The sequence below is a fragment of the Suillus paluster genome (assembly GCF_016628075.1).
Source record: "Suillus paluster strain FC165 chromosome Unknown EDB91scaffold_37, whole genome shotgun sequence".
NCBI classification, from domain to species: Eukaryota; Fungi; Basidiomycota; class Agaricomycetes; order Boletales; family Suillaceae; genus Suillus; species Suillus paluster.
In genome coordinates, this window is record NW_024537597.1 from 299,212 (window position 1) to 323,059 (window position 23,848).

At 47.7% G+C, this 23,848-nt stretch overlaps 12 protein-coding genes across 12 annotated transcripts; 4 read left to right on the top strand and 8 right to left on the bottom strand.

Annotated features, from left to right (window-relative positions):
- Positions 1-17: 17 nt before the first annotated feature.
- Positions 18-2,410, top strand: EDB91DRAFT_497264 (uncharacterized protein). The gene is made up of 12 exons (XM_041327474.1): positions 18-83; positions 151-473; positions 540-572; positions 626-645; positions 696-707; positions 766-804; positions 977-1,034; positions 1,083-1,112; positions 1,168-1,282; positions 1,605-1,751; positions 1,813-2,022; positions 2,076-2,410. The coding sequence occupies exons 2-12, from the start codon at positions 386-388 to the stop codon at positions 2,170-2,172; spliced, it is 849 nt and encodes a 282-aa protein (XP_041175833.1). The 5' UTR covers positions 18-83; positions 151-385; the 3' UTR covers positions 2,173-2,410.
- EDB91DRAFT_1291577 (Mg transporter) lies at positions 2,195-4,154 on the bottom strand (the record flags this gene model as incomplete). Its single annotated transcript, XM_041324856.1, has 7 exons — positions 3,764-4,154; positions 3,645-3,713; positions 3,226-3,587; positions 3,066-3,178; positions 2,700-3,008; positions 2,415-2,650; positions 2,195-2,365 (listed from the first exon to the last, which is right to left on the bottom strand). The coding sequence occupies exons 1-7, from the start codon at positions 4,043-4,045 to the stop codon at positions 2,195-2,197; spliced, it is 1,542 nt and encodes a 513-aa protein (XP_041175834.1). The 5' UTR covers positions 4,046-4,154.
- Positions 4,155-4,173: 19 nt separating this feature from the next.
- Positions 4,174-6,842, top strand: EDB91DRAFT_497439 (histone acetyltransferases subunit 3-domain-containing protein). The gene is made up of 5 exons (XM_041327475.1): positions 4,174-4,644; positions 4,889-5,021; positions 5,082-5,295; positions 5,345-5,980; positions 6,035-6,842. Exons 1-5 carry the CDS (start codon positions 4,386-4,388, stop codon positions 6,626-6,628), a joined length of 1,836 nt encoding a protein of 611 aa, XP_041175835.1. The 5' UTR covers positions 4,174-4,385; the 3' UTR covers positions 6,629-6,842.
- Positions 6,797-7,705, bottom strand: EDB91DRAFT_1055328 (uncharacterized protein; the record flags this gene model as incomplete). Its single annotated transcript, XM_041313907.1, has 3 exons — positions 6,797-7,131; positions 7,188-7,392; positions 7,445-7,705. The coding sequence occupies 3 exons, from the start codon at positions 7,703-7,705 to the stop codon at positions 6,797-6,799; spliced, it is 801 nt and encodes a 266-aa protein (XP_041175836.1).
- Positions 7,706-7,882: 177 nt separating this feature from the next.
- On the top strand, positions 7,883-10,040 carry EDB91DRAFT_1141715 (Phosphomethylpyrimidine kinase-domain-containing protein). Its single transcript, XM_041319022.1, has 9 exons — positions 7,883-7,969; positions 8,023-8,148; positions 8,206-8,845; positions 8,896-9,019; positions 9,072-9,215; positions 9,267-9,308; positions 9,358-9,554; positions 9,605-9,790; positions 9,842-10,040. Exons 1-9 carry the CDS (start codon positions 7,901-7,903, stop codon positions 9,967-9,969), a joined length of 1,656 nt encoding a protein of 551 aa, XP_041175837.1. The 5' UTR covers positions 7,883-7,900; the 3' UTR covers positions 9,970-10,040.
- EDB91DRAFT_1141721 (uncharacterized protein) lies at positions 10,041-11,981 on the bottom strand. Its single transcript, XM_041319023.1, is given in 15 exon segments — positions 10,041-10,428; positions 10,482-10,628; positions 10,684-10,747; positions 10,796-10,888; positions 10,942-10,980; positions 11,031-11,057; positions 11,105-11,134; positions 11,237-11,239; positions 11,252-11,281; positions 11,336-11,378; positions 11,431-11,469; positions 11,530-11,544; positions 11,606-11,625; positions 11,680-11,712; positions 11,772-11,981. The coding sequence occupies 15 exon segments, from the start codon at positions 11,851-11,853 to the stop codon at positions 10,173-10,175; spliced, it is 921 nt and encodes a 306-aa protein (XP_041175838.1). The 5' UTR covers positions 11,854-11,981; the 3' UTR covers positions 10,041-10,172.
- A 1,253-nt stretch (positions 11,982-13,234) lies between these two features.
- EDB91DRAFT_497519 (uncharacterized protein) lies at positions 13,235-15,277 on the bottom strand. Its single transcript, XM_041327476.1, has 13 exons — positions 15,045-15,277; positions 14,957-14,989; positions 14,879-14,898; positions 14,812-14,826; positions 14,714-14,752; positions 14,622-14,664; positions 14,537-14,567; positions 14,395-14,424; positions 14,226-14,341; positions 14,085-14,177; positions 13,971-14,034; positions 13,767-13,913; positions 13,235-13,658 (listed from the first exon to the last, which is right to left on the bottom strand). Exons 1-13 carry the CDS (start codon positions 15,124-15,126, stop codon positions 13,646-13,648), a joined length of 726 nt encoding a protein of 241 aa, XP_041175839.1. The 5' UTR covers positions 15,127-15,277; the 3' UTR covers positions 13,235-13,645.
- A 393-nt stretch (positions 15,278-15,670) lies between these two features.
- EDB91DRAFT_497527 (uncharacterized protein) lies at positions 15,671-17,907 on the bottom strand. Its single transcript, XM_041327477.1, has 6 exons — positions 17,744-17,907; positions 17,518-17,683; positions 17,404-17,466; positions 17,189-17,349; positions 16,874-17,134; positions 15,671-16,819 (listed from the first exon to the last, which is right to left on the bottom strand). The coding sequence occupies exons 2-6, from the start codon at positions 17,614-17,616 to the stop codon at positions 15,685-15,687; spliced, it is 1,719 nt and encodes a 572-aa protein (XP_041175840.1). The 5' UTR covers positions 17,617-17,683; positions 17,744-17,907; the 3' UTR covers positions 15,671-15,684.
- A 63-nt stretch (positions 17,908-17,970) lies between these two features.
- Positions 17,971-19,563, top strand: EDB91DRAFT_1141752 (Per1-like protein). The gene is made up of 3 exons (XM_041319024.1): positions 17,971-18,435; positions 18,487-19,030; positions 19,080-19,563. Exons 1-3 carry the CDS (start codon positions 17,976-17,978, stop codon positions 19,081-19,083), a joined length of 1,008 nt encoding a protein of 335 aa, XP_041175841.1. The 5' UTR covers positions 17,971-17,975; the 3' UTR covers positions 19,084-19,563.
- Positions 19,082-20,082, bottom strand: EDB91DRAFT_497621 (uncharacterized protein). The gene is made up of 5 exons (XM_041327478.1): positions 19,920-20,082; positions 19,541-19,869; positions 19,425-19,491; positions 19,223-19,373; positions 19,082-19,175 (listed from the first exon to the last, which is right to left on the bottom strand). The coding sequence occupies exons 2-5, from the start codon at positions 19,807-19,809 to the stop codon at positions 19,129-19,131; spliced, it is 534 nt and encodes a 177-aa protein (XP_041175842.1). The 5' UTR covers positions 19,810-19,869; positions 19,920-20,082; the 3' UTR covers positions 19,082-19,128.
- Positions 20,083-20,143: 61 nt separating this feature from the next.
- Positions 20,144-21,659, bottom strand: EDB91DRAFT_1141762 (phosphoribosyltransferase-like protein). Its single transcript, XM_041319025.1, has 7 exons — positions 21,519-21,659; positions 21,429-21,468; positions 20,902-21,366; positions 20,733-20,851; positions 20,571-20,681; positions 20,462-20,520; positions 20,144-20,416 (listed from the first exon to the last, which is right to left on the bottom strand). Exons 1-7 carry the CDS (start codon positions 21,550-21,552, stop codon positions 20,246-20,248), a joined length of 999 nt encoding a protein of 332 aa, XP_041175843.1. The 5' UTR covers positions 21,553-21,659; the 3' UTR covers positions 20,144-20,245.
- Positions 21,660-23,809, bottom strand: EDB91DRAFT_1141773 (Aspartate/glutamate/uridylate kinase). Its single transcript, XM_041319026.1, has 7 exons — positions 23,514-23,809; positions 23,264-23,451; positions 23,104-23,214; positions 22,961-23,056; positions 22,731-22,905; positions 21,865-22,669; positions 21,660-21,813 (listed from the first exon to the last, which is right to left on the bottom strand). Exons 1-7 carry the CDS (start codon positions 23,563-23,565, stop codon positions 21,735-21,737), a joined length of 1,506 nt encoding a protein of 501 aa, XP_041175844.1. The 5' UTR covers positions 23,566-23,809; the 3' UTR covers positions 21,660-21,734.
- Positions 23,810-23,848: the final 39 nt, after the last annotated feature.

The window sequence follows — 23,848 nt, forward strand, 5'->3', positions numbered from 1 at the left end:
GATCCGTGCTGCAACCTGTGTCTGCAACAACCTGTTGCTATTGGGCCTGTCCTCTTCGTGCAGGACTTACGGGCTTGTGCAAGGTTAGTCTATATGGCTATCGCAAGCCTGAGAGGCACTCATTCTGACATTCGTCTGGGCTATGTATAGGTTGGTGCTTACTTATCTGCAAAGCGCTCACGTATCTGCGACGAATCAATTATGGAACACGGAATGATGAGTTTGTGATCCGAATTAATCGCCAAGGCTGCCAATCGGCACCTTCATTTGTGAAACCGCTATTGGAGTAATAAATGGGAATGGATCAAGCTATTTAATACCTGAAATATTTAACCCTTGTACCTCGCCCGTTCTTTGCTCCAGTGACAGGTTATCCGTACTGCCCATGGCGACAACAACCTCTATTACTCCGGAGGAAATTCAAGGTTTAGATCTATACCTCCTGGCAGTCCCGAACATCCAATACATCAGCCGTGAGCCCTTCTGTTAAACAGTTCCTTGAAACCAATATGCTCACAAATGATTCGAATGACACATAGTTGCTGGTTTAACGCTCTTGACCTGGGACTTGAGTGAGTGTGTCTTCTTTGTGCTTTTATTCCAGCGCCATTGACAAGAACGCCAGTCCTCACATTTCCTCACGAGGTAATTTTTCTAATCAGATTGAAACTGTTGTAAAAGTTCAACGGTGACAGCTTAGATTATGGGTATATCTACTTAAGTGTATATGTTGGCTAGCAAAGTGACGAGGATATGATCTTCCAGAACAGCAGATGGACTCTCACAAAAACTCTATTTCTCGTGGTGAGAATGAGTGCATATTGATTGGAGATCCACCTCATACTTCTCAGAATCGATACTTCGCGCTTGGGACGGCTATCCTATTGTCAATCTGTGAGTTGTGCACCGGAGTTCCGTGCAGCCATGTATCGATACTGATTGCCGATTGCAGTAACGTTTGATGTCATGCCGACAGAGGCTATGTGCGTTATCTCACTGTTCTCCTCAATACCTCATGCTCATACGGAACAGATGTGAGCTCAGACACTCTTAACCCCTATCTTTCCCTCATTGAAAACCAGGTTCTGCAAATGCGTTCTTTGCAGTCATCGGTATGTGACATGCTCATCTATGGGTTCCAATCTACTCCACTCTGACCCGCCCCAGCATTGTTGCTGGTAGCGAATATCGAAAGTAAGCTTTCTGAGCTATCCAACGTCTCATATACCCATCGAAGTCTAAGTGATTCTCCAACATCGATTATATGCATTGTACGGATATGGTGCGTGGCAATGCAGATGCTTTCGTTTTTTCGGTCGGTACATAAATGATATTCAGACAAAAGAATTGTCGTCCCTGTGTCAGCGCTGTTCATCGCTATCTTCAGCATCATGATGGTGATGGCCGTGATCATATACTTGTATGAGAAGGGTCAGCGCTCAGCCCCGTCAATAGTCTTAGTATGTACACTGACCGAAATTTAGACCACGAAGCCCAGATCTTTGGGTCATGCAGTATACTTGGCTCCGTGGATTGGCTTTATCTTTTTTGGTATTCACTTTCGTGGACTATCATCGCGACTCTCCCCTCATTCTTCTCTTCAGGGTACCAATGATGGGCTTAGACTTTGTTCTTGTCGTGTTGGCAGGCTACAAATCCCTTCAGCACTATTTCCAGGTGCCAGACAAGACCTGGTCTGGTGCGCACCTTATGCGCACCTTCGCGCGGGACTCGATTCTTTATTTTCTCTGGTGAGAGCACACGCAACGCAGCGGGTCGGTTCTGATCAAAGCAATGCTTCGCTATTTCTAGTAACTTTTTAATATACCTGTTCAGCACCTTACTGGGCAAATTCGGTCCCCCCGAATATTATCAACTCGGCGCGATCACGATCACAGTTGTCCCACCTGTATCAGCGAACCGTCTTCTCATCAACATGTATGATTCGGCACGCGCCAAGCAGCCTACTTGGACAACGGTTTCGCAATTTGGGGTTTCACTGCAAGCGAGAGACACAATGAGGTCTGTCTTCAGCGTCCATCCTCAGAGGAAAAGTGATTTGACATGGTGTTCAGGGTACACCACAAGGAGATAGAGCTCGCATTCATCAGTGCGAAGAGTTCCCGATGGATGGAGGCGTCGTCGTTTGATGATATCAGTGGGGCTGTGTGAAAGCATTGTACAGTATTGGGATCTACAAGTTCGTGCCAAAAAGCGAGACTATCTCGAAGCACAATACGAGCAGTAGTTGCCCTACCAAATCCATCAGGGCAGAGTGGATAGGCAGTGCGTATGTATCGGGATCAAGGCCTCTGGACCACAGCAAATTGGTCAAAAACTGAGCTATGACTAATGACGTGAAGACCTGTCGTGAACTTCAGCAAACATCAAGACAGGGCGGACGGGAAACTCACAGCACAACAAAAGAATAATACCGATAATATGGCAAATATGATAGGTAGCCTTAGCCACCCAAATGCGCGTAAGATACAGAGGAATATAATCTCTATCGGGATTGTGATGAGAATTAACGTGACCATCACAAGTTTTGGAGATGGATCGCTTTTGTGCAGGGATGTGTTCACAGATGCCGCGTGAAGAGCAGTCGAGAGTCGGGAGATAAGTATCGACCCAACGCTGCCAGGAAGCCCTGTCCTCCTGCGTCATGGCAATATAACAGTAACATTCGCCCCACTCACCACTGATGACGATAGCAAGAAGAGGGAACCCTTGGTAACGAGAAGCAAACATATCAAGCACGATGCCAGTAGCGCAAGAAATAATCATTGCACCAAAGAGTGGAACCCAACCCTGGTAGATCAGGTCCTTGACATTACTGTTACGCCTCACTAGGAACACACATGACGTAGCGGAGATAATAGTGAGTATGCCGCAAATGAGAGGAATGGGAGAATTGACGACTTTAATGAGGATGGACGAAATAGCACCAAGAAGACTGAGTGTGACCAAGTCTCCAAGGCATGATGCTATCGGGGGCGCAATATTATCTGAAAATGGTCAGTGTACATGTTGGATACATCAAGGACGGGCGCAGTATGACTTGCCTGGGTCACGTCCATACCGTCGACAGACAATAACCAGGAAACACATGAAGGAACCGAGGGTAATGCTAGACAGGCATGTGGACATCATAGCTGAGGAGGCCACCATGGTGAATCTGTTATGAGATTAACTACCACGCGCTAGATATGAAACCACACATACTCGATCAAACCCGACTTCGGTTTCCCACCTGCAGGCCGCGGCGGTCTAGGCACCCTAGCAAAGAGCGATAAGGTGCCGTTTTGTGGAAAAGGGTCTACAGGCCCTGAAGATAGCTCTGGGACGAAAAGACCGAGAAGCATTGAGACACACGCAGCCACAAATGCGACAACAGTAGCTTGCACTTGTAAGAGTGCCAGATTACCAGCCACAATCTTACGTTTTGCGCTGCTGTCGTCTAGTTCGCCCATATTGGCTGCAGTTCCCAGTCTGGCAGAGAGATTCATTTCTAAGTTGCCTTTGAGATTCAGGACAACAGGAACGATCATTATCAGCTCATCGATTGTGCGCATTGCCCGCCAACGCTATAAGTAAGAAGAAACCAATGAAAGCGAGACCTTGGACGTCACAAACGTACTCACTGACACACGGTCAAGAAGTTCCCCGGTAAATAGGAGGCTAATGGTAGTCATAAGAAGCGTGGGTGCACACTTTTCAGGTAGTCAGGGGAATTACTGCTCTGCAAGTTCTAGCTACGCACTTCGACAACAATACTGCCAACTTGTGACCAGAGACTTCCCGTGCGAGAAAGTATCCGTTCGTTTCCCCTGGTTCCTCCACCTGAGCCCAAAAGAGCGGCGCTACCATCGCTTCTATGCTCTATGTCTTCGTCGAAGTCCTGCAAGTCGTATTCGGCCGTCCTGCAGCCTGCCCGAGGGGTGACCAGAATGTCCTGTAGGGTGTCTAACTCGATGTCGTCACTATCCTTGTCATCGACGCGCTGCGAAGACGACTCTATTTCATTTCTTGAGGGCTCTTGCATGGTTCCTGTAGCGAGTCCCAGTCAAGCCGGAAACAAACAAACGAAAATGAAAGTATGTGGTCGGGGCAAAGTCCACTGTCCACCGCTGAAAGTGATGATGTGGGAAAAGAGATTACGTAAACAACGACAAAACGCTTGGTATTGACGGTGTCAGCGTTTAAACCATAGCAAGGTCTGGTTCTCACCTGCTTGCTCGTCGCTAATCTGGCATACAGCATATCTTCTGTTCTGAATCGGTTACGCGCAAGGTTGCAGTAACCGGTCACTGGCTTTGCCCTGTGGTTTTGGCTGTCAAATCCTGACGTGCCTAGTAGCCACCGAATTCGTCGGAAGCGCTGCTATGTCGTTCAAACTGTCTCCCTATCGTGCACCTACTTCGGCGCCGTCTCTTCTCTTCAGGAATCCTTCGGAGGCTGTCCCCCTGACAGATGAACTCGTAAAGCTGCAGGATGAGCTTAAATTGCTTCGGCAGAAATCATTGGAGCGGGCTAAGAAGGCCGGAGAAGATTTGAAGACTATCGAGGAATCTATGAGGCGAATTAAGGAGAGAGAGAAAGGAAAGGCAAAGGCGATAGAAAAGGTCAAGCGTGAACGCGGTTGTATGTGTCTCTGTTCTATCCGTCTTAGCTTGAATTCTGGCTCACGAATCATATATCTCTCATCCCGGGTTCACACTTTTCGCTCTTCAATCAACGGTTGAAAAAATCTCAAAAATCCTGTACATGCACCGGACGACAAATTTTCGCTGTGTTCCGTTCGGTCTGACGAATGTCATGCTAATGCTATTACTTGGCGAACGTCCTCCCAATCTCCCATGTTCTCGCCACAATGATGTGATTATAGTCACCCCAGCCTTGGAAGCAGATGAACGCGATTTTTCTCCTTCTATCAATGGCACCATAAAGGTTCGAGCACAATCAATATCGGTTTCTTCCCTCCCGCCCTCTTCTAGGGCATCAATGGACCCTCGAAGACCGTAAGTCCAAAGAAGAAGCTCCGAATGCACAATCTGATCATGTTGTACAATTCCTGTTAGAATACCGGACGAAATCAAGAAGAAAAAGAAAAAGCGTAAACGAGATGAAGATAGTGACATTGAGCAGGGTAATTTACAGAGACCATCCACAGAGACCGTGATTCAGATTCTTCATACAGATTCCGTCCGTAGTGTGAAAACCTTGCCAGGTCCTTGTCTCAGTGTACCCCTCAAGCCGTCGAAATCGCTAGGATTTGTGGCAAATCACGTCAAGGTACTTCGTTTGTCTTCTCTTGCACTCCATCGCTTCATCGCTGTCCTAGTCTTCATTCGCACCCGACTTCGCACTTCCACCCCCCACAGTACTACTGCCCACTCGTCCTCCGATACCCCCTCCGCCCGTTCCCGGTCCCAGTAATGCTACGGATGTCACCGAAGATTTCAGTAAGCTCAAGCCGCCAGCGCAAACTCCTGTCAATACCTTTTACTCAAGCATCGAGCCCTGGATACGAGGGATTAAAGAGGAGGACATTGGCTTCCTAGAGTTTACTGCGGACGAAGTTGAGCCTTACGTGATACCGAAACTGGGCAGGCATTACTTGGAAGTATGGGAGGAAGCTGATATCACCATGTATGGTGGGCCATTGCCTGGATTTTCATCTGGTCGATTGGGTGAGAGCTCGACGTCATTACCGAAATGGGATCCGTCAACCCTCATGGAAGCGGACCTGTTGACGGAGGAGCGCAGTCATGGGCCCTTGACAGAGCGATTGATGAGTGCCCTTTTGTCAATGCCAGATTCGACAGTGTGGAAGGGTGTTAAGGCTGCCGAGGACGCTATGGAGGGTAGACCGGGCGGAACTGGTGCAGCAGCTGCGAAGAGGGAGAAAGTCAATGTAGTTGATTTGGAGGAGAGGGTTCAGGACACGATGCGGTTTCATGGATTACTTCACGAGCCGGTAAGTATGCATACTGATTTTATGATGGGTGTTTTACTCATAGCCCTGTCGTAGCCTGATTACTCGACGAAAGTCGACGACCCGATTGCGACGGCCCTCAGGCATGCTCAACGGCAATTACGGACCGTGGTAGCCATGAACAAGGCCCGGAAAGAACGTCTTGCTGCTATTGCTCGTGATCGGCTTGGTTATCAGGAATATCTGGATCTCCGCTCGGCCCTTGATAAAAGTATAACGAGCGCTTATTCGAAAGTCCAGAAGAAGGATGAACCAAAGCTGAATAAAAAGAAAAAGAAACTATCGGAGGTTAACGGCAGCGCGAACGGGAACATTTCTGGCGCCAGCGCGCCGAAACCTTCACCTGCAGCACTTGGACTTGGACCGGATGACGATCTTCGTCTTGTGGTGCCAGACCACCTGCAGCAACTTGTGGAGACCCGCCGCCAGTGGGTGGCTAGCGTTGGGGGTGTTTTTGACGAGAAGGAGAGGGAGTGTCCTGGTCGAATATGGGGCCTCCCACGACGAAGCATTTATGAAGGGCTTGAGGAATCTGTCCGTCACGATCTGGCCCGGTCGTTACTTCCAAATAGCACTTCATCAGGTCAACGGACTACCCAAGGGACCGGAGATGAGATGGATGTCGGATGACATAGGAGACAGTAGAGTTTTGCCTACCGTACTCTATCTTATTCTCTCCCGTGGATTACACTTGTTTCTTTTACACTGCGTTTCCACATTACATGCGCGTTTAATTACTCCTGTACTATTCAGAAGCATAACGCCTGAGATGTGATCATGATCTCGATCATATTGACTCTACTGTGTTATTTTAGGTTTCTTAACTGTGATTTTCTTATGAGATGTATCTCTCTCAACCTTGCGCTTCTTGCTTTTCGACTCCTTTGCCTTGTGGGGAGACCCTCTAAGATCGGTACCATGGTGACCGCCTTCCACTTGACCGTCGACGTCCATTCTCGCATGATCGGAATTTATTGAAAGTTTCGCTCCATAGGGCACGAAATGATGCTTAAGCAATTCTTTTGGATATGACAGGCGAGCAGGATTTTGGTGCAAAATGGATGGGTGCTCTGGAGGGGTTGCTTTCGATGGCTGGGCTGAAACAACAAGATGGCGTGTAATCTCTTTGGGTGCTAGTAGCGGAACGCTCAAAATTCATTCGTATAACTTCACAGAAAGAATGACTCACCCATGTACAGCTTGCCCGATTTTTTCTTTCTTGGAAGCAAACATGACAGTCCTCTCAATTCCTCTGCTCCAGCGAACTCCGTATCATCGTCACCCATCGACCATATATCATAGACAGTGCCTTTTCGCGACAAGCTACCGACCTGACGGCTCCGTGAGGATGAGGGCGCGTCAACCTCCAGTCCCTCAAAATGTTTGGGTTTGATCTGTAAGAAACATGCCATGAAGTTGCAGCTATGTATCCTGACGGACACCTACCAATTCTGGGACGCGTATTAGCCATAGTTCAAGGTCATCATCCTTCTTAATAGAGTCCCAGTCGAAAGTCTCGTTTGCGAATGAATGATCAAATAACTCAGTACCAGGCGGCGGTTTGTAGGCCCAATGCGGGTTCTCCCCTTCGTTTTTGCCATGGTCGGTGACGGTGACTGGCTGCGGCTTTGACTTTTTCCTCGATTTCTCCTTGATTTTGTTTTTGGAGGGGCTAGCTGCTGATTGCGTCGGTTCAGGAGATGACATTTTTTGAGAGCAGTGACGGAGCACGATTAGTCTTAGGCAGACCAGATATAAGGAAAGTTGTTCCTTCTTTATTATCGCAGGGAAGACACTGAAGCGAAGGTGATGACCTCTTTTGGATTGTTTGGCAAAGGCCTTGGAAATAAATAACATGCCGATCGGCCGAAAGTCGCATCTACTAGAGACACCAGGAGCATCATGACACTGGAATACCTGCCGGTCCTTACAATTGCAGGTAGTGATTCCAGCGGAGGGGCAGGCATACAAGTGCGCCTTTGTGTTACTTACTCTAGGAGGAATCCAAAACTCTTTGACTAAAGGCAGACCTGAAAACATTCACTGTTCACGGATGCTACGGTGCAAGCGTGACTACTGCGCTGACTGCCCAAAACACCACTGGTGTGCAAGCGGTGCACGGAGTACCTCCTGACTTCGTAAAGCAGCAGGTATGTAACTACTTAAATAGTATGTCGACCCCGATTCAGCTTGATCCTTTCACATAGATGAGCTCTGTTTTGGATGATGTTGATGTCAAGGCGATCAAAACTGGTATGCTCTTCGATACAGAGAACACAAAGGCAGTCGCGGAGATGCTCAAGGGCCACTTTAATGCCAAGGGGCACATTCCATTAGTCTGCGATCCCGTCTGCGTCTCTACCTCCGGCCATGTTCTCTTGCACCCAGATGCCGTGGATACCCTTATAGATGATATCTTCCCTCTTTCGGACCTCATCACTCCAAATAAATCAGAAGCGGAACTTCTTCTTAAACAACGCCATTTGCCTTCTCACATTGCAAGCTTAGAAGACATGATCAGCGCTAGTCGACGGTTGAGGACGCTCGGCCCACAGGCTGTACTTTTGAAAGGCGGTCATTGCGTAGTTTCGCTAGCGGATGTTACAAATATCTCCTCTGACGACACGCAGGTGATCCGAGAAGGTCTTCTGGACGATAACGCGAATATCCTCCGGATTCATGGAAGGAATGAAACACACGTCGACTCACTCGTGGTAGATGTCCTTTGTACATCTGACGACCGCGTCACTATTTTTGCTAGGACTAGACTAGAGTCGACGAGTACCCATGGCACTGGTTGTACGCTGAGTGCCGCGTTGGCCTGTCAACTTGCGAGGGGAACGCCGCGTTCGTCACCCTTCTTTAACATTTCCCCCCTCAACTGATAAAACATACAGTGACTGAAGCTGTAAGACTTGCGGCTGCTCATATCCATATTGGAATCGAGACCGCTAATCCAATCGGGAGCGGATTTGGCCCTTTGAACCACGTCCATTCAATTGCTCCACGTCTCATCGCGCCGTACGTGACTAGTATGGGGCACACGACAACGAATTAACTGCTCTGAATACAGGCGAACCAAGACAAACCCATACCCACTTACGAGTTCTCTTATACGGGGTTCAAGGGTAATTTGGAAAGAGTATGTTCAACACGAGTTCGTAGTATTACTGGGCAAGGGTACCCTTCCAAAGGAACACTTCCTTCACTTCATTAAGTGAGGACCTTGTTGACAAACAAGGGAGAACATTCTTATGACCACCAACAGACAAGATTATCTTTATCTCAAATATTATGCTCGGGCGTATGCGTAAGTAGTTGAATCATCCCAGCTTCTGTATTTAACATCTCCCTTCCAGATTCCTTGCAGCCAAATCGCATGAATTTGCACCCATATTGGCCGCTATCGAGGTAGTCTTCAGCATAGTTCGAGAAAGCTCGATGCACACGGGTTATTGTATCGAGTGGGGCATCACAGAGGACGAATTAATCAATACCCCCGAGTCTCCCGCCTTAACAGCTTATGGGGCTTTCCTTATCGACGCCGGATTGCAGGGTACAGTGGTCCATTTTGTTCATCTTCGCTTGCTGAGATATGGTTGTTAGGCGATCCTATGAAACTTATGGTCGCCCTTGCTGCTTGCCTGCTCGGTTACGGAGAAGTTGGCCTGTGGCTCAAGGAAGAGGCACAAGCGCCCAACTCGTGGGTTCGATTGGAGGGTAATCCGTATCTCAAGTGGATAGAAGACTATTCAGGCGATGTATATCAAATGGCGGTGAAAGCCGGACTAGGTGAGGATGCAATGAATATTCTGCCGATGCACGATTCCATGTAACTTTCAGAAACGCTCGAGAACCGTGCAGCAGTCGATGCGCCTTCCCTTACCAGGTTCACGGATTGGCAAGATGTCTGGGAACGGTGTACGCGGCTGGAGAAGGGTTTCTGGGACATGGCGATGAACCTTGCGTAACCACATTTTGTTATTAAACTCGCCGAAGTGATGCTGCCATAATGATACTCTCGCGGAAACATCCCATCCACCTTTCTTTGACCCATACTGAGTATATTCAAGTATTTGACACATGCTGATAACTTAAGGCATAACGGGAAAAAAAAATACAACAGAAACATCTGCAGGGTAAACTATCGTCCTAGTAGTCACTGTGACACTCCTTATGCGACAGCGAGCAGTGTAGTATTCGGAATGCGATATTGCCTCAACTCCACTTCCTCTGATGAGTCGGATTCCACACTACTAGTTGAGTTCGTAGCGGAGTTGGTGTTTGTGAAACGAGATTGCTCCATATTTATGAGAAGGTGGTTGGCGGTGATTGGAGGTATCACAATTGTCCAGCTTGCTCCTAGTTGGAGGAACTCGGGTGGTGCAAGCTGAAATATAAGTGTGATGGCCAAGTAGTTGAAGAAATTGCTATGTGCATGTGATTAATTTCTACGTGCGAATATGAATATTCCGAGCCTCACCATGCAAAGTAGATAAAAGAGTCTCTTGCCAGAGTCTTCATGAACCGAGCACCAGACCAATTTTTGTTGGGAACATGGCGGTAGTGCTGCACAGATTTGAAACCAGCAAGTGTCATGATGACGAAGTCAAAGGCCATGAGCGGAATCCTGTGATGTCAAATGAGTCATTTCGATAGCGGAAGCATACATATGCTATCCTTACCAGAATGGAAGGAACCAGCTTGGGGTTGATTCTGTGCATAAGCCAGATATCACATATTCATTGGCTAGATGAAGGTGTCAATTTGAGCTGAGTGCGTCATGACTGCCCACACCTTGAGAGTATATGCTCAGTGCAATAGCTATTCCCATCATAGTGATAAAGACTGCCAAAAATGATGCCAACATGGGGATCACGATCAGTCTTTCTGTGTAACGCACAGATCAACCAAATGGAGCGGCTGTCTGCACATGAACGTACTGTGGTCATAAAGAACGAATAAGCGTCGAAGGAGAATGACTATCGAAGAAATTGGTAAGTTCTGTGATTCAAAACGTGAAATCACTAACTTTCGATATTCAAAACGAGGAGAACTCCTATATATACTTGAGTGTGCAGTCTGGTAAGTTAGCACCTTGCTCACCAACAATGTCGAAGTTCGTGAACCCATGACCTAGAAGTAAGGGTTATTGGTGAATACTAGGTAGTGTGCTGGCGAAAAGATCATGATGTACATCTGGTATTTATGAATAAGGTTAATAGCTGAGGCAGTAATATAAGGGACCCTACATGGGTGTGGTTGGGTTCGTTTGAACATCAACTGCGACAAAAGAGATGAGTCAATATCAATGAGGTCACATGCCAGACAACTGACAGAAGGTAGAGGCAATGATTGCACCAAGTCCAAAATAGCGATTCTGAAAAGAAAAGGTTTAATATAAGGCAGTGGACTCAAATTGAACTACATGCGATGAAGAATAAAATCCTTGATATTGTCCACCTTGTTCCCTAACATAAAGTGGCTACGTTACAAAATAAGTCGGCCAAAATGTACATTGGGACACCTACCCATAGAATGGTAACCTGGCCAAAAATATGTCTTAGCTTTGTTCAAGCTTTGTTCGAAGAATAAAACAACTAGTACCTCATCATGAAATGTAAGAACTTGACGAGATCACATGTTTGTGAGCTGTTGCAAATCACCAAGTCTTTACTCACTAAAGTCCCACACGTACAATGCAGCAGCGGAGACTGGACAAATAGAAGTAGACGTTTGAGCACCAGAGCACCAACTACTTATTAGTGCTCACCTCCAAGTTGGCGGACAATGAGCTCATATGTTTCATATTGTTCAAGCTGCTGGAGCTCTGCGGCGATACTTGAACTGTTCATGAAGAGTGTGAGGGTGGGCTACAGATTCGTACACCGAGCTGATAATCATTAAAGTATCACCCATTTATGTCTGGTCTTCAAGGGTGCACACAGCCTGGGTGGTGTAGTACCATCATGATTGCCACTGCCAATATTTGACGAACAGTTGTAATCAGCTGTGCTGTGATAAGAATAAAGCCTTCAACCTGCAATATCTCAAAGAAGTCCAGAAGAGTAACTTATACGCTGCATGTTGCCATAGCACATCAGATGGCCCAGCGAGCCGCCCAGGGATGTTGATGAACAATCACGCACTAGTACAGAATCAAGAGTTTCAGTTTCATCATGCGAGGCATGCCAGTGGCAGTGACTACTCGCTTTTGTCATGGGCGCTTATTGACAGTCTTTCATACCGTGAGGGGCCAAAGCACCCAAGGTGCTGGACTGTGCAGCTAGTATGCTCAGTATAAACAACACTGTCGAAAAAGAGGGATCATCAAAGCCTTTCGACCAAACTATCTATGATCAAGAGGATCCGTGCTGCAAACAAACGGCAAAGATCCATCAAAAGCAGCCTGAATAGGTATACCTACTACCAGTGTGTCACAAAAGCATCAAATGAATCAGAATAACAAGAATAGCAGTTTCACAATACATCAATCTCCGAGTCCACTGGAGTCGGTGCATCAGCCTCTGCATCCGGAAGGTCTTTATCTTTCCCTGCCGGCTTTGTGTGGGCTCTGACTCGGGGTTTCGCAGCCCTCCTCGACTTCGTAGAGCGAGAGGCTGTGGCAACCAGCAATTCCTCTGTCTCCTCTCCAGCCACTTTTGCACTGGCACTCGGACTCCATCTTGCCTCCCCGTCCTCGCTTTCCTGGCGCACGGGATTTTCTCGAGCTAGCCGTCCTCTTCACGCCGGTGGATACAGGGCCCTCGTCCTGATCCACGTCATTGTTGGCATCAAAAAAAACTCATTACGCACCATTGAGCAGTCAAATGATGTTCGAAAGACTTCACCAGGCGTGGTCCAACCCCCAGGCTTGTGTAAGTAGTCAAGATTGTCGTCCCTTAACCGTTACGCCAAAAGGCAGTGATAATGAAAGCTCACGCTTCATTATCTCGGAGTCACCCGATTGAAAGGTAATCCATACCTTAAGTGGATGGAGGACTATTCAGGCGATTTATTTCAAAAGACGGCGATCGCTGGACCAAGTGAGGACACAATGAATATTCTGCTGATGGATGACTCCATAGATCCCTAGAAACGCTTGAAAGTCGTGTAGCAGCCTACACGCCTACGCTTCTCGTTCATGGGTTGCAAATAAGTTTGGGAAAGATTTACGCGGCTGGAGAATAGCTTCGAAAGGCTTCTGGGACATGGCGACGACCTTGAGTAAATCAAATTTCATTTATCACTTGCCGAAGTAGTGACAATATTGAATGGCCTAGGGTTCATAGCGCTAGCCTAGCCACGACAAATCATGGTGCTCGCGGAAATATCTCTTTTGAGCTATCCTTGGGTGTATTCGACTAGCAATATGTAAGAATAACTTAGGCCGTGCAGTGATGACCATAGAACTACATGTACAACGGAGGGATGTGTCCATGCAGAACCATTGAACACTTCACGTTTATGCCAGCAATGTAGTACTCTGGAAGTGACGTTGCCTCATCTCCATGTCCCCTGAGTACTCGGATTCCACGCTGCTAGTTGAGTTCGTAGCGGAGTCGCTCTTTGTGAAACGAGATTGCTCCATATTTATGAGAAGGTGGTTGGCAGTGATCGGAGGTATTACAATTGTCCAGCTGGATCCTAGTTGGAAGAACTCGGGTGCTGCAAGATGAAATATAAGTGTGATGGCCAAGTAGTTGAAGAAATTGCTACGTGCATGTGATTAATTTCCACGTGAAGATACGAATATTGAGAGACTCACCATGCAAAGTAGATAAATGAGTCTCGTGCTAAGGTCTTCATGAGCTGAGCACCAGACCATTTTTTATTGGGAACACGGCGGTAGTGCTGAACAGATTTGAAGCCAGCAAGTCCCATGATGAGGAAGTCAAAGGCCATGAGTGGCATCCTGTGATGTTAAATGAATAATTTCGACAAAAAATCATACTTGTGTGTTATCTCTCACCAGAATGGAAGGAACCAGCTCGGAGTTGGTCCTGCGCATATGCCCAATATCACAAATGAATTTGCTAGATAAGGGTATGAGTTTCAGCTTGAGACGTGAATCCAGACTGCCCACCTTGAGAGTATACGCTCAGTGCAATAGCTATGCCCATCATACTGATAAAGACTACAAAAAATAAGACCACCATCGGGATCACGATTACTCTTCCTGTGTAATAAGATCAGCCCAGTAGCAGTTCTCTGCACATGCACGTACTGTGGTCATAAAGAACAAATAAACGTCGAAGGAGAATGACTATCGAAGACAGGGTAAGTTCTGTGGTTCGAAAGCATGAAATTACGAACTTTCGATGTTCAAAACCAGAAGAACACCTATCATGAGATCTGCTTGAGTGTGTAGTCTGGTAAGTTGGAATTATGCTCACCGATAATGTCGAAGTTCAACCATCCGTGACCTAGAAGTAAGGTTAATACTGAACAGGTATTATGCTGGCGAAAAGAACATTATGTACATCTGGTATTCGTGAATAAGGTTAAAAGCTAATGGAATAATACGAGGGGCCCTACATGGATATAGTTGGGTTTGTTTCAACATTAACTGCGACAGAAGAATTGAGTCAATAACAATGAAGACACATGACAGACAACTGACAGAAGGCAGAGGCAATGATTGCACCGAGTCCAAAATATCGATTCTGAAAAGTAAATTAATATAAGGCAGCTGATTCAAGTTGAACTACGTGCAATGAAGAATAAAGTCCTTGATTTCGTCCATTTCGTTCCCTAACATAAGGTAGCTGTGTTATGAATGAGTCGGACAGAATGTATGATATCACACCTACCCATAGAATGGAGACCTGGCAAAAAGATAAGTCTTTAGCTTTCTTTGAAACACAAAAGAAGTAGTACCTCATGATGAAATGTAAGAGCTTCACGGGATCACAGATCTGTGAGCTCAACGTTGCAAGTGACGAAGTCTTTGCTCACTAAAATCCCACACGTACAACGCAGCAGCGGAGACTGGACAAACAGAAGTAAAGACTTCAGCGTCATTGATGCATCACGGTATCCTCACCTCCAAGTCGGCGGACAATGGGCTCATATGTCTCATATTGTTGAAGCTGCTGGAGCTCTGCAGCGATACTTGAACTGGCCATGAAAGGTATTATGGGGGCGGGCAGATTCACACATTGAGCTAATCACATCACCTCTCTTTATGTCTGATTTTCGGAGCAGTGCAAAAGCCTAACATATGGTCAGTTGAAAAGATACGATCAACTGTGGCGTGCGATGGGCATAAAACCTCAGCCTGTCATATTTCAGCAAAGTCAGGAGGGGCAATTTATACTCAGAATACTGTCGTAGTACAGCAGATGGCCCAGGGCCATCGATGAAACCTGTGTTCTCCGATCATGAAGCCAGTGCAGAATCAAGATGATCAATTTAAGATGCCCAGCCTATGGTAATGACGCGCGTGACCGCGCGTGAGATAGCTAAGGCCCATCTGATTCCTCAGGCAAAACGTACAGCCATAAACAGCGCCAGCAAGAAGAAGTATCACCGAGGCCTCTCGACCAAACCAAGATCTATGATCAAGAGGCTCTGAAGTGCAGACATCCATCAAGATTCAAGACAAGTAGGAATCGTAGGTATACCTACCAGCGTTTCGCGAATCTTTAGATCCTGACTGGAATAGAATGATGAGCATAGCAGCTTCACGATATATCAATCTCCAAATCCACTGGGGTCGGTGCGTCAGTGTCTGCATCGACAGTAGCTTCGAGGTCTGCATCTGGAAGGTCTTTATCCTTCTCTGCCGGTTTCGCGCGGGCTCTGGCTCTGGGTTTCGCCACTCTCCTCGCCTTCGTAGAGCGAGACGTTGTGGCAACCGGTGGTTCCTCTGTCTCCTCCCCGTCCTCTTTCGTACTGGCACTGGGCCTCGCTCTTGTCTTACCCCGGCCTCGCTTTCCTGGCGCACGGGGTTTTCTCGAGCTAACCGGCCTCTTCACGCCGGCAGATACAGGGCCCTCGTCCTGATCTACATCGTTGTCCCCATCAAAGAACTCATTGCGCGCCATCGACCGGTCGCTTCTTCGTTCTCCTGCGAGCGCAGTCCCTCGTTCCTCATCAATCTCCTCCTGTTTCCTTTCTTCATCGGCAAGCCAGCCTTCCAGGTCGGGCGGTATCTCCTGCATGGCAACACTTGGTGCACCCTGCAAATACCGTAGCTTGTTCCGAATGCTAATGGTGATTCGTTGCAATGATGCAGGAGAGTTTTGGTTCTCGACACGTCCTGTGAGGGGAGGATGAAGCTTCCACTGCGAGTCGCGGAAGAACGGATCGTAGACTGTGGCCGGAAGCTCGTCGGGTATCGTCGCCCCGACGAGGACGGCAGTTTCATATGTCCAACAGCGGCTGACGTTCTTGATGGTATAGCCTCCTCCTCCTAATACGAGCAGCGGTACATTGAACTTCCTAACAAAGTTCACACATTCGCCATGAGCTGCTATGGATAGATTAAATGCCCCAAGTCGATCGCATCCTAATGAGTCTGCGCCGCACTGCAAGACAATGGATGTCGGGCGGAAAGCAGTGACAGTGTCTTCAATGACAGTTTTGAATATCGTCAAGTACATATCATCGTCGATGCCGTCTTGTAAAGGCACATTTAGGCAAAAGTGCTTGCCCAGGCTTGCACCGTTATCGTCGAGCTTACCCGTCCCAGGGAAGAAATCGCCGGTGTATTTGTGGAAAGATACTGTCATGACACGATTCGAATGGTAAAACGCAAGCTCAACGCCGTCTCCGTGATGGATGTCGATATCTATGTAGAGGACCCTGGGATGATATCTGTGAACCTTGGGGGTTAAATTTAGGTATGCACCTAGTGAAACGACAACTCGCCTCAGAAGTTCAAGGATTGCTAGAACGATATCATTGACATAACAGAAGCCACTCGCTTCTCCACGCTTAGCATGATGGAGTCCACCCGACCAATTGATTGCAGTATCGCAAGCACCCGCCGTAAGCTTCCTTGCGCCTGCAAGGGAAGCGCCAGCATACATGCGACAAAAATCATACATTTCAGAAAATATTGGACAGTCTTCAACACAGTTGAAGGTGTCGATAAGATGTCGCATTTCGTTCTGGTTATTTGGCGTCACGCTGGTACCGCCATAAGGTGTGTGCTACTAATGAGAGATAGTGTGAATTACGCACCGTGAAAGAAAGTCGACGTAGTCGTGGTCATGGTACATCTCCAACTCAGCTTGAGTAGCTGGACGGGGGTTATATATGTGATGTATTTGTTTGTCAAGTCCATAGCCCATGACTAAGGCGTTGGTCAAGGTCAGTCTGTGTGGTTTCATCGGATGGCGTTCCTGCGATCAGTGCTTGATGAGAGCCAAGTATAGTATTTGTGAGATGACACATACCCCATAGTGATGTTCACCGACGTCTTTGGGGAAAAAATAAGAAACTATTGGACGAGAATGGGGCTTTATTTATCTCTAGGTAAAAATAATGAATTAAAAATGGAAGAAACTTACATTGACGTGCTCAGTTATTGGTTGAGCAGTCCCGTGCGGCCCCCGGTCGTCGAAGTAGGCTGAAGATGAGAAGGTAGTCGCCTGTGAAGCACGAACCATGGATGTCTATGGCAATCTGGATGCAATACAAAGGATGCACGGCAGTTTCTTGGTATCAGAACGGTCCCTGTGGTATTCTGGTAAGTACATTGACAAGGTGAATCCAAGGATGGGATACGAAACTTACAGCTTAAACAAGAACTTGCGAGATAGCTAGTTGGCCAGTGTAAAAATGCTTGTGCGATTCAAATATGAATATGGTGCGCCGCAGTGTGGAGATACTTGACGGAGGGGATTTGGTTCTTGAAGTTCTAGTCTAAGATTGATGCTTGAAGCCTAAGGCGATCCATGTCTAGTGCTTGCTTATGTAATGTTAAGACCAATGTTCTTTGTGGCAGTGAACCGACTTGTTCGCCATCATGTTGGGTACGGTTCGTTTGGTGTTAGCAATTGTTCCGTTCCTCGTTTTCGTGGTTGCTTCCTCCGGCGACAGATCATCAAACTTTCAGAATTGCGTTTCTGCATGTTATGGAGACCAGTGTCATCCTCAAACGACCCTTTCACTTGTCCTCCAGTTGACACGTTGGACGTGTACAGATGACTGCAAGTACAAGTGCATGCACATGCTGACAGACGCTGCAGTCCGTGGAAGCTCAACGATACACCAATATTACGGAAAGTGGCCTTTTTGGCGATTCTTGGGAATGCAAGAGCCCGCTTCTGTCGCGTTCTCGCTGTGGAATATGTACTATCACATCCAAGGATGGCACCAGCTTCGCAGCAGAATGCTGAAAGACCACCCAATGCGACCCTACTATTTAACATGGGCCATAGTGAGCATTAACACCTGGCTCTGGTCTGCGGTTTTTCATACAAGAGGTCTGCCCTCAAATCATATTACGTTCTCTCCTACTTATAGACTCCTTGAAGATTTGCCCAACACGGAAAAGCTGGACTACTTCTCCGCTGCTCTATCCATCCTGTATGCCTTGTATTGCGCGGTTCTGCGGCTCTTCAATCTATACCCCACCCGGTCGCGTGAGGATGGCCATACGCAGTGCACCCCCGCATTCCTCCTATGGTCCTCTATCTGCACTGTAGCTTACCTCGCCCATGTAACCTATCTCAGCATTCTACCACGGTTCGACTACACCTATAATATGGCCTTCAACCTCACTGTAGGCTTCACGCATAATTTGCTGTGGCTGTTATATTCCCTTCCTGCATCGTTACCCCTCATTCGACGCTTTCCTTCCAAACCACGAACATATAGACCATCATACGCATCTAAAGCGGCAGCGTTTGTCGCGCTTACAACGGCTGCGACTGCTCTCGAGCTCTTCGATTTCCCACCGTGGGGTCGCATGATCGATGCCCACGCCTTGTGGCACCTTAGCACCGCCCCTATCGCGAAGTTCTGGTATGACTTCCTGATCCAAGACTCATTGGATGATGGATGGATGGAATCAAAAAGGTGAAGACATATTTGTCTTTATTAAGGTGCACTAATCGTGTGGATCTAGTTAAAAATGTCCAAGTGTCCAAAAGCTCCCGCTGTTCCCCGTCGTGTCTTCAAAGACTATGCTTCCTCCGTTTCTTTGCAAGCACAAGTAGGGAAACTGTAGCGTTGTTAGCGTCTTCGTTTCCTCGCTTCAGCATACCGCACCTAGTATTGTATCCAGGGAATCCACCACAGAAGGCTCGATCTCTAAAAATGCACGCTGTGATATCATACCCACCATGACGTAGCGCTTGTGTGGGTAGTACGTTGCTATGGGTTTTCGACTCGGCGCCCCGCCTTCATCAATGCTGCGAAGCTGTCACTTGTCAGCTGCTCCGTATAAATCATGTTGTGCACATTTCCAAACCTCAAAATTTGGACCTGCTACAGCCCAAGAGAAATAATTCCCTTCGCCATCATCAAATTCCCATCGACTGCGTATTGCAGTCAAGCGCTTGTGCAGCATCACAGAAATGAGTATACCTCTGTCGATCGTCTCCCTCAATTTTTCGTAACCATAACTCTTCGTTCATGAACTCTCCGCTGTACATGCTGACTGCGACGGGTTTGCGTGATTGGTTTCGGATGCTGCCGATGGTGTCATAGCGTTCTGCACGAGTGTCAAGTCGGCGCACTGTCGTCAGGTGCGACTCCCAGTCAGGGGTTAACACCTCATAGTAGAGTGCGTCAGTTGGGTTGGAAATGACAAGATTCTGCATGCTAGCAGTGGTAAATGTAAGTCGTTGGGACATCGCTGGTATGGGAGAGACGTTGGCCTGAGACGGGATGTATGTCTTGCATCAATGCATTCCCTGGTTAAATAGGTGAGCGGTACGAGCTTGCTCGGACAGAAGTTTCGCACTCGATGCCCGTCTTCACACAGTTTGTTCCGACTTACACTCGGATCAGAAATAGCCATGTGAAGACCAAGCATGCAATCAATCCGAAATGATGAGAATGAGAAGTAGGTCAGTGGCAATACCCTTGTTGCGCAGTCCCCCATTCCGCTCGACCAGTGTTCGACCGTGGGTGGCCGCGGAGCTTCTGCCAGAACTGACACCCCAATCAGAATCGGAGTTGTAAGGATCGCGGTTGCACACGGGGAAGTCAGGAACTGGTAATGAACTGCGTTTCTAAGATACAAGCATTTACCGACGCGAGGGATAGGATCCGGAGCGAGGAAACAAACTAAATGATCATATCCAGACCTCTGCCGTCGGCCCATTCACCGAATAGAAGGCTAATACTTTCACCATTGTGTGTGCGACGTATGCTTTCAGCGATTGTAGAACTAATGTCCAAGGCTATCAACTTCGAAAATTGTTCCTTGTGCTCTTTTTGCGGAATGGTATTCGTAACCTGTGGAGTACATTAGCAGCACGGCGAAAGTAATGCATAACTTACCACAAGCTGCTCTATGGGGAGACTGTTTAAAGAAGCCATATGGGCTTCTGCGAAAAGTCCTTCGCAAATCGTCAGGTGATCGGCAAATTTCCTCCTATATGACACGCACCATGCGAAATAAGAACGTAAATGGTTTTTGCGCCTTTCTCATGCAACGTTCGAGCAGCGAGTGTGAGCGTGTGGCCAGTATCTATCATGTCATCCACCAAAATAGCCACCTGGGGTAATCATTAATGAAAATTCGGCAAGAGTACAAGAAGCGGTAGTTCCTTATCTCGAACGTCTCCGACCAAAAGCTCCATGCGTTCTGGTGCATTTTGAGACTTCCCATCGCGTTTCCGATGTATAAGGGCGAACTCGACGCCAAGCTTGTCTGCCATGGCAGTGACCCTATTCACAACTGAGCAATGAGCCAACTTCAATCCCAACCAAACACAGACCTCTTTGCGCCACCAGCATCTGGACTGACGACAATGCCGTTCTGCCACCCTTCAATGTGCCTCTTGATGTATGAAATCATTAAAGGCTCTGAAAAAAGGTTGTCCACTGGAATGTCGAAGAATCCCTGAATTTGGCTCGCATGCAGATCCATGGTGATAACGTGATCGCATCCCGCGCTGACAAGCATGTTTGCCACCAATTTTGCAGTGATCGGTGCTCTAGATTCGTCTTTCTTATCCATGCGGGCATACGGGAAGCACGGGATGACAGCGGTGATGCGGCGGGCGGAAGCGGTTTTGCAGGCAGATATCAAGATCAGGAGTTCCATCAAGTTGTCGTTCACATCGCTACACCCTGACTGGATTATGAAGACGTCCTCCTCGCGGACGGATTCGGAAATTTTGACGTTGATCTCGCCGTTGGAGAATTTCTGGGGCATGCATGGTGTGAGGGGCACTCCCAGCCTATGTGGGTGAATCACTAGTTCGTGGGTTGTTTGGCTGCATCATGTAAAGCGGCAGCTCACCGCTCGGCCACTGCTTGGGCGAGCTCTGGGTGACTATTGCCTGAGAGGCCAAATCAGTGGAAGGAAAGTCCTGGTACTGGATGAACATACCCGCAAGAAGTCTGATAGAGTTTCCGTGATACATAATTTAGAATTTGCTGGTTTGTCTATAACATAGAACAAGCTAGAACAGGATGACGATGATGATGGTGATAATGGAAAAAAGGGTGATTCGGTTGGGTGACTGGCACAGCAGCCTTGCTCGATCAAAAAAACCATAGATAAAATTATCTTGTTTGCACAGCACAAATAATCTACACTGCCACATCATGCAGAAATTCTAATGGTGATGTTCTCTACAACGTATTCTGTGTCCGCATAGCCAAGGAGCTGAACTATGCGAGAGCTGAAGACAGCCGCATGAAAACAAGTTCGAAAGCAGAAGCGAAGAACCCACCTATTTAGGCCCCTTACTCGAGATATCTGTGCAGAATTGTAGTTCGCTAAACCTCGTCCCACTTCTACGCAATCCCAGACTTCGCATTCGTTCGTCTTCTCGATCAAAGGGATTTCATCGTCCGTAATCGTCTGGGAATCAGATGCCATATCATCTGCCAGGGATGAGGACGACCCGGAGCGCGAAAGTGGAACAAGGGATATAACTGAGGCCGTCACCGATGCTCCAGGTTCTAGGACTGGCGTGCACAGGGTCGTTGCTGCCACGTTGGAATATGACATTTGCGCAACTTCCTTGACCTCAACGGGAACTTCTTCAGCACAGCGCCGGACTAGTATGCGGACTGCTTGGCCGGAAGCAAATGAACCTCGAACTCCAAGCACCCCAGCAGGCAGCAGGCGGCCGCCAGACTCTCGACGAGACAATACAATATGTGCCCCAGAGTCAATAATCACGCTACCTGCTGGATAAAGGGTATGGCTCGTCCATGCCTTCAGGTCCCGCATGGGAATTACGGAAGGCTTAAAGACAGTATGCGGAGGTCTTGGCCAACTAAGGGATGCACTGACTTCATCCAAATCGACCTGATTAAGCTTTTGTGGAGGGACCGGGCTAGCGGCTCCTGAAGTGGGCACTGACGTGCTTCTCAGCGCTGTATAATAGTCGATGGTATCGACGATCACTGAGGGTTGTTTGCTGGATGCGATAACGGTTGTTACGCCAGCGCCAGTTGCTATTTCTGCAGCAATTAATTTTGTTTCCATTCCGCCAGTTCCAAGGCTGGATCCTAGCGTCGATGTGCTTACTGGAGCAAGGGGTTAGATTCGATCAAAGTTAATTCCGTATGGGTAGATCTAGATCCTTACCTTGTGCTCGGATAGCAGCAACAGAGTTGACCACATCAATCTTTTTCGAGGAGGGATCTTTTCGTGGGTTGGATGTGTACAGACCATCAACGTCCGTAAGGAGGAAAAGGTAATCGGCATGAATCATGGAACTCGTGATGGCAGACAACGTGTCATTATCGCCAAATTTAATTTCCTGCAGCCAGTTAGCCCACCCGAGTTGTTACGCGTCATATGGAATAGATACTTACGCTGACGGATATTGTGTCGTTTTCGTTGACGATGGGCACCACGCCCATGGACAAAAGTTCATTTAATGTGTTGACAGCGTTCAAATATCGTGTGCGCTGGGATAGGTTCAGCGCTTGAAAAGGGTGTCTAGAAAACATCTTACATCGGATATGTCTCCTCTTGTTAGAAGAACCTGAGCGGTTCGCTGATCAAACTGCCCGAAGAGGTTATCCCATAGTGCAATGAGACGTCCTTGTCCTATCGCTGCCAAGGCCTTCCGTTAATCAGTCCTAATCTTATGACGATACAGAAGGAAGATGCACCTGCTTCTTAGACAGACTTTTTGGTCTCTGTGGGATATCCATCGTCCTCAATCCAACTCCAATAGCCCCAGAGCTGACGAGCACCACTTTGTGTCCATGGCTGCGAAGATTGACAACGGTCTCAACAACCGCAGAAAGTATGGATAGAAGGGGTTGATGCGTTTCTTCGTGGACGATAGAGGATGTTCCTATAGGGTTTTACAGATCACACATCTGTGGGAGGCTGGGCGAGGATACTACTAGTACTCGCCGAGCTTGATAACGATCGTGCTAGGAGGTGCACGTTTTGCTGAGCGTGACATTTTGCATAGGCCGATGTGGTAGATGTGGTTGCGTCTGGAAGATGACGGGCCAATTTATGATGGATGACTTTCTATGACGCGGCGGGTCGCCGACTCGGAAACACAGCGAATGAGTCACAATGAAATGACCTTCTGACGGTTTCAAGTGTCGGCGAATTGTACATCCACTAGTTGTATGTCGAAGGACGAGCGAGATCGGAACAGCAGCGAGGGTAGTTGACATTAATATTGGGCTTGATGGAACGGCGGTCGAGTCATAATTGGCACCGTGCTAGTCTACTAG

Coding starts and splice junctions, on each gene's coding strand:
- EDB91DRAFT_497621 (XM_041327478.1), bottom strand. CDS start 19,809: ATGTCCCAACGACTTACATTTACCACTGCTAGCATGCAGAATCTTGTC. Junction 19,492..19,540: donor GAGGGAGACGATCGACAGAG/GTATACTCATTT, acceptor TGCAATACGCAG/TCGATGGGAATTTGATGATG. Junction 19,374..19,424: donor TAGCAGGTCCAAATTTTGAG/GTTTGGAAATGT, acceptor GACAAGTGACAG/CTTCGCAGCATTGATGAAGG.
- EDB91DRAFT_1141773 (XM_041319026.1), bottom strand. CDS start 23,565: ATGTCACGCTCAGCAAAACGTGCACCTCCTAGCACGATCGTTATCAAG. Junction 23,452..23,513: donor CACGATCGTTATCAAGCTCG/GCGAGTACTAGT, acceptor AAAACCCTATAG/GAACATCCTCTATCGTCCAC. Junction 22,670..22,730: donor TGCTGCTATCCGAGCACAAG/GTAAGGATCTAG, acceptor CCCTTGCTCCAG/TAAGCACATCGACGCTAGGA.
- EDB91DRAFT_497527 (XM_041327477.1), bottom strand. CDS start 17,616: ATGGTTCGTGCTTCACAGGCGACTACCTTCTCATCTTCAGCCTACTTC. Junction 17,467..17,517: donor CAATAACTGAGCACGTCAAT/GTAAGTTTCTTC, acceptor AGATAAATAAAG/CCCCATTCTCGTCCAATAGT. Junction 17,135..17,188: donor TACGTCGACTTTCTTTCACG/GTGCGTAATTCA, acceptor TGGCGGTACCAG/CGTGACGCCAAATAACCAGA.
- EDB91DRAFT_1141752 (XM_041319024.1), top strand. CDS start 17,976: ATGTTGGGTACGGTTCGTTTGGTGTTAGCAATTGTTCCGTTCCTCGTT. Junction 18,436..18,486: donor TGCGGTTTTTCATACAAGAG/GTCTGCCCTCAA, acceptor GACTCCTTGAAG/ATTTGCCCAACACGGAAAAG.
- EDB91DRAFT_1141721 (XM_041319023.1), bottom strand. CDS start 11,853: ATGAACAGTTCAAGTATCGCCGCAGAGCTCCAGCAGCTTGAACAATAT. Junction 11,626..11,679: donor ATTGTACGTGTGGGACTTTA/GTGAGTAAAGAC, acceptor GATCTCGTCAAG/TTCTTACATTTCATGATGAG. Junction 10,429..10,481: donor TCTTTTATCTACTTTGCATG/GTGAGGCTCGGA, acceptor ACATGCACATAG/CAATTTCTTCAACTACTTGG.
- EDB91DRAFT_1141762 (XM_041319025.1), bottom strand. CDS start 21,552: ATGTATCACGGAAACTCTATCAGACTTCTTGCGG. Junction 20,852..20,901: donor GATGCTGGTGGCGCAAAGAG/GTCTGTGTTTGG, acceptor AGTTGTGAATAG/GGTCACTGCCATGGCAGACA. Junction 20,521..20,570: donor TTACGTTCTTATTTCGCATG/GTGCGTGTCATA, acceptor CGATTTGCGAAG/GACTTTTCGCAGAAGCCCAT.
- EDB91DRAFT_497519 (XM_041327476.1), bottom strand. CDS start 15,126: ATGGCCAGTTCAAGTATCGCTGCAGAGCTCCAGCAGCTTCAACAATAT. Junction 14,990..15,044: donor CATTGTCCGCCGACTTGGAG/GTGAGGATACCG, acceptor CTGTTTGTCCAG/TCTCCGCTGCTGCGTTGTAC. Junction 14,899..14,956: donor GTTGTACGTGTGGGATTTTA/GTGAGCAAAGAC, acceptor GATCCCGTGAAG/CTCTTACATTTCATCATGAG.
- EDB91DRAFT_497264 (XM_041327474.1), top strand. CDS start 386: ATGGCGACAACAACCTCTATTACTCCGGAGGAAATTCAAGGTTTAGAT. Junction 1,113..1,167: donor TGCGTTCTTTGCAGTCATCG/GTATGTGACATG, acceptor GACCCGCCCCAG/CATTGTTGCTGGTAGCGAAT. Junction 2,023..2,075: donor CAAGCGAGAGACACAATGAG/GTCTGTCTTCAG, acceptor CATGGTGTTCAG/GGTACACCACAAGGAGATAG.
- EDB91DRAFT_1141715 (XM_041319022.1), top strand. CDS start 7,901: ATGACACTGGAATACCTGCCGGTCCTTACAATTGCAGGTAGTGATTCC. Junction 8,149..8,205: donor CTGACTTCGTAAAGCAGCAG/GTATGTAACTAC, acceptor CCTTTCACATAG/ATGAGCTCTGTTTTGGATGA. Junction 9,020..9,071: donor GCTCCACGTCTCATCGCGCC/GTACGTGACTAG, acceptor CTCTGAATACAG/GCGAACCAAGACAAACCCAT.
- EDB91DRAFT_497439 (XM_041327475.1), top strand. CDS start 4,386: ATGTCGTTCAAACTGTCTCCCTATCGTGCACCTACTTCGGCGCCGTCT. Junction 4,645..4,888: donor GGTCAAGCGTGAACGCGGTT/GTATGTGTCTCT, acceptor ATGTGATTATAG/TCACCCCAGCCTTGGAAGCA. Junction 5,981..6,034: donor ATGGATTACTTCACGAGCCG/GTAAGTATGCAT, acceptor GCCCTGTCGTAG/CCTGATTACTCGACGAAAGT.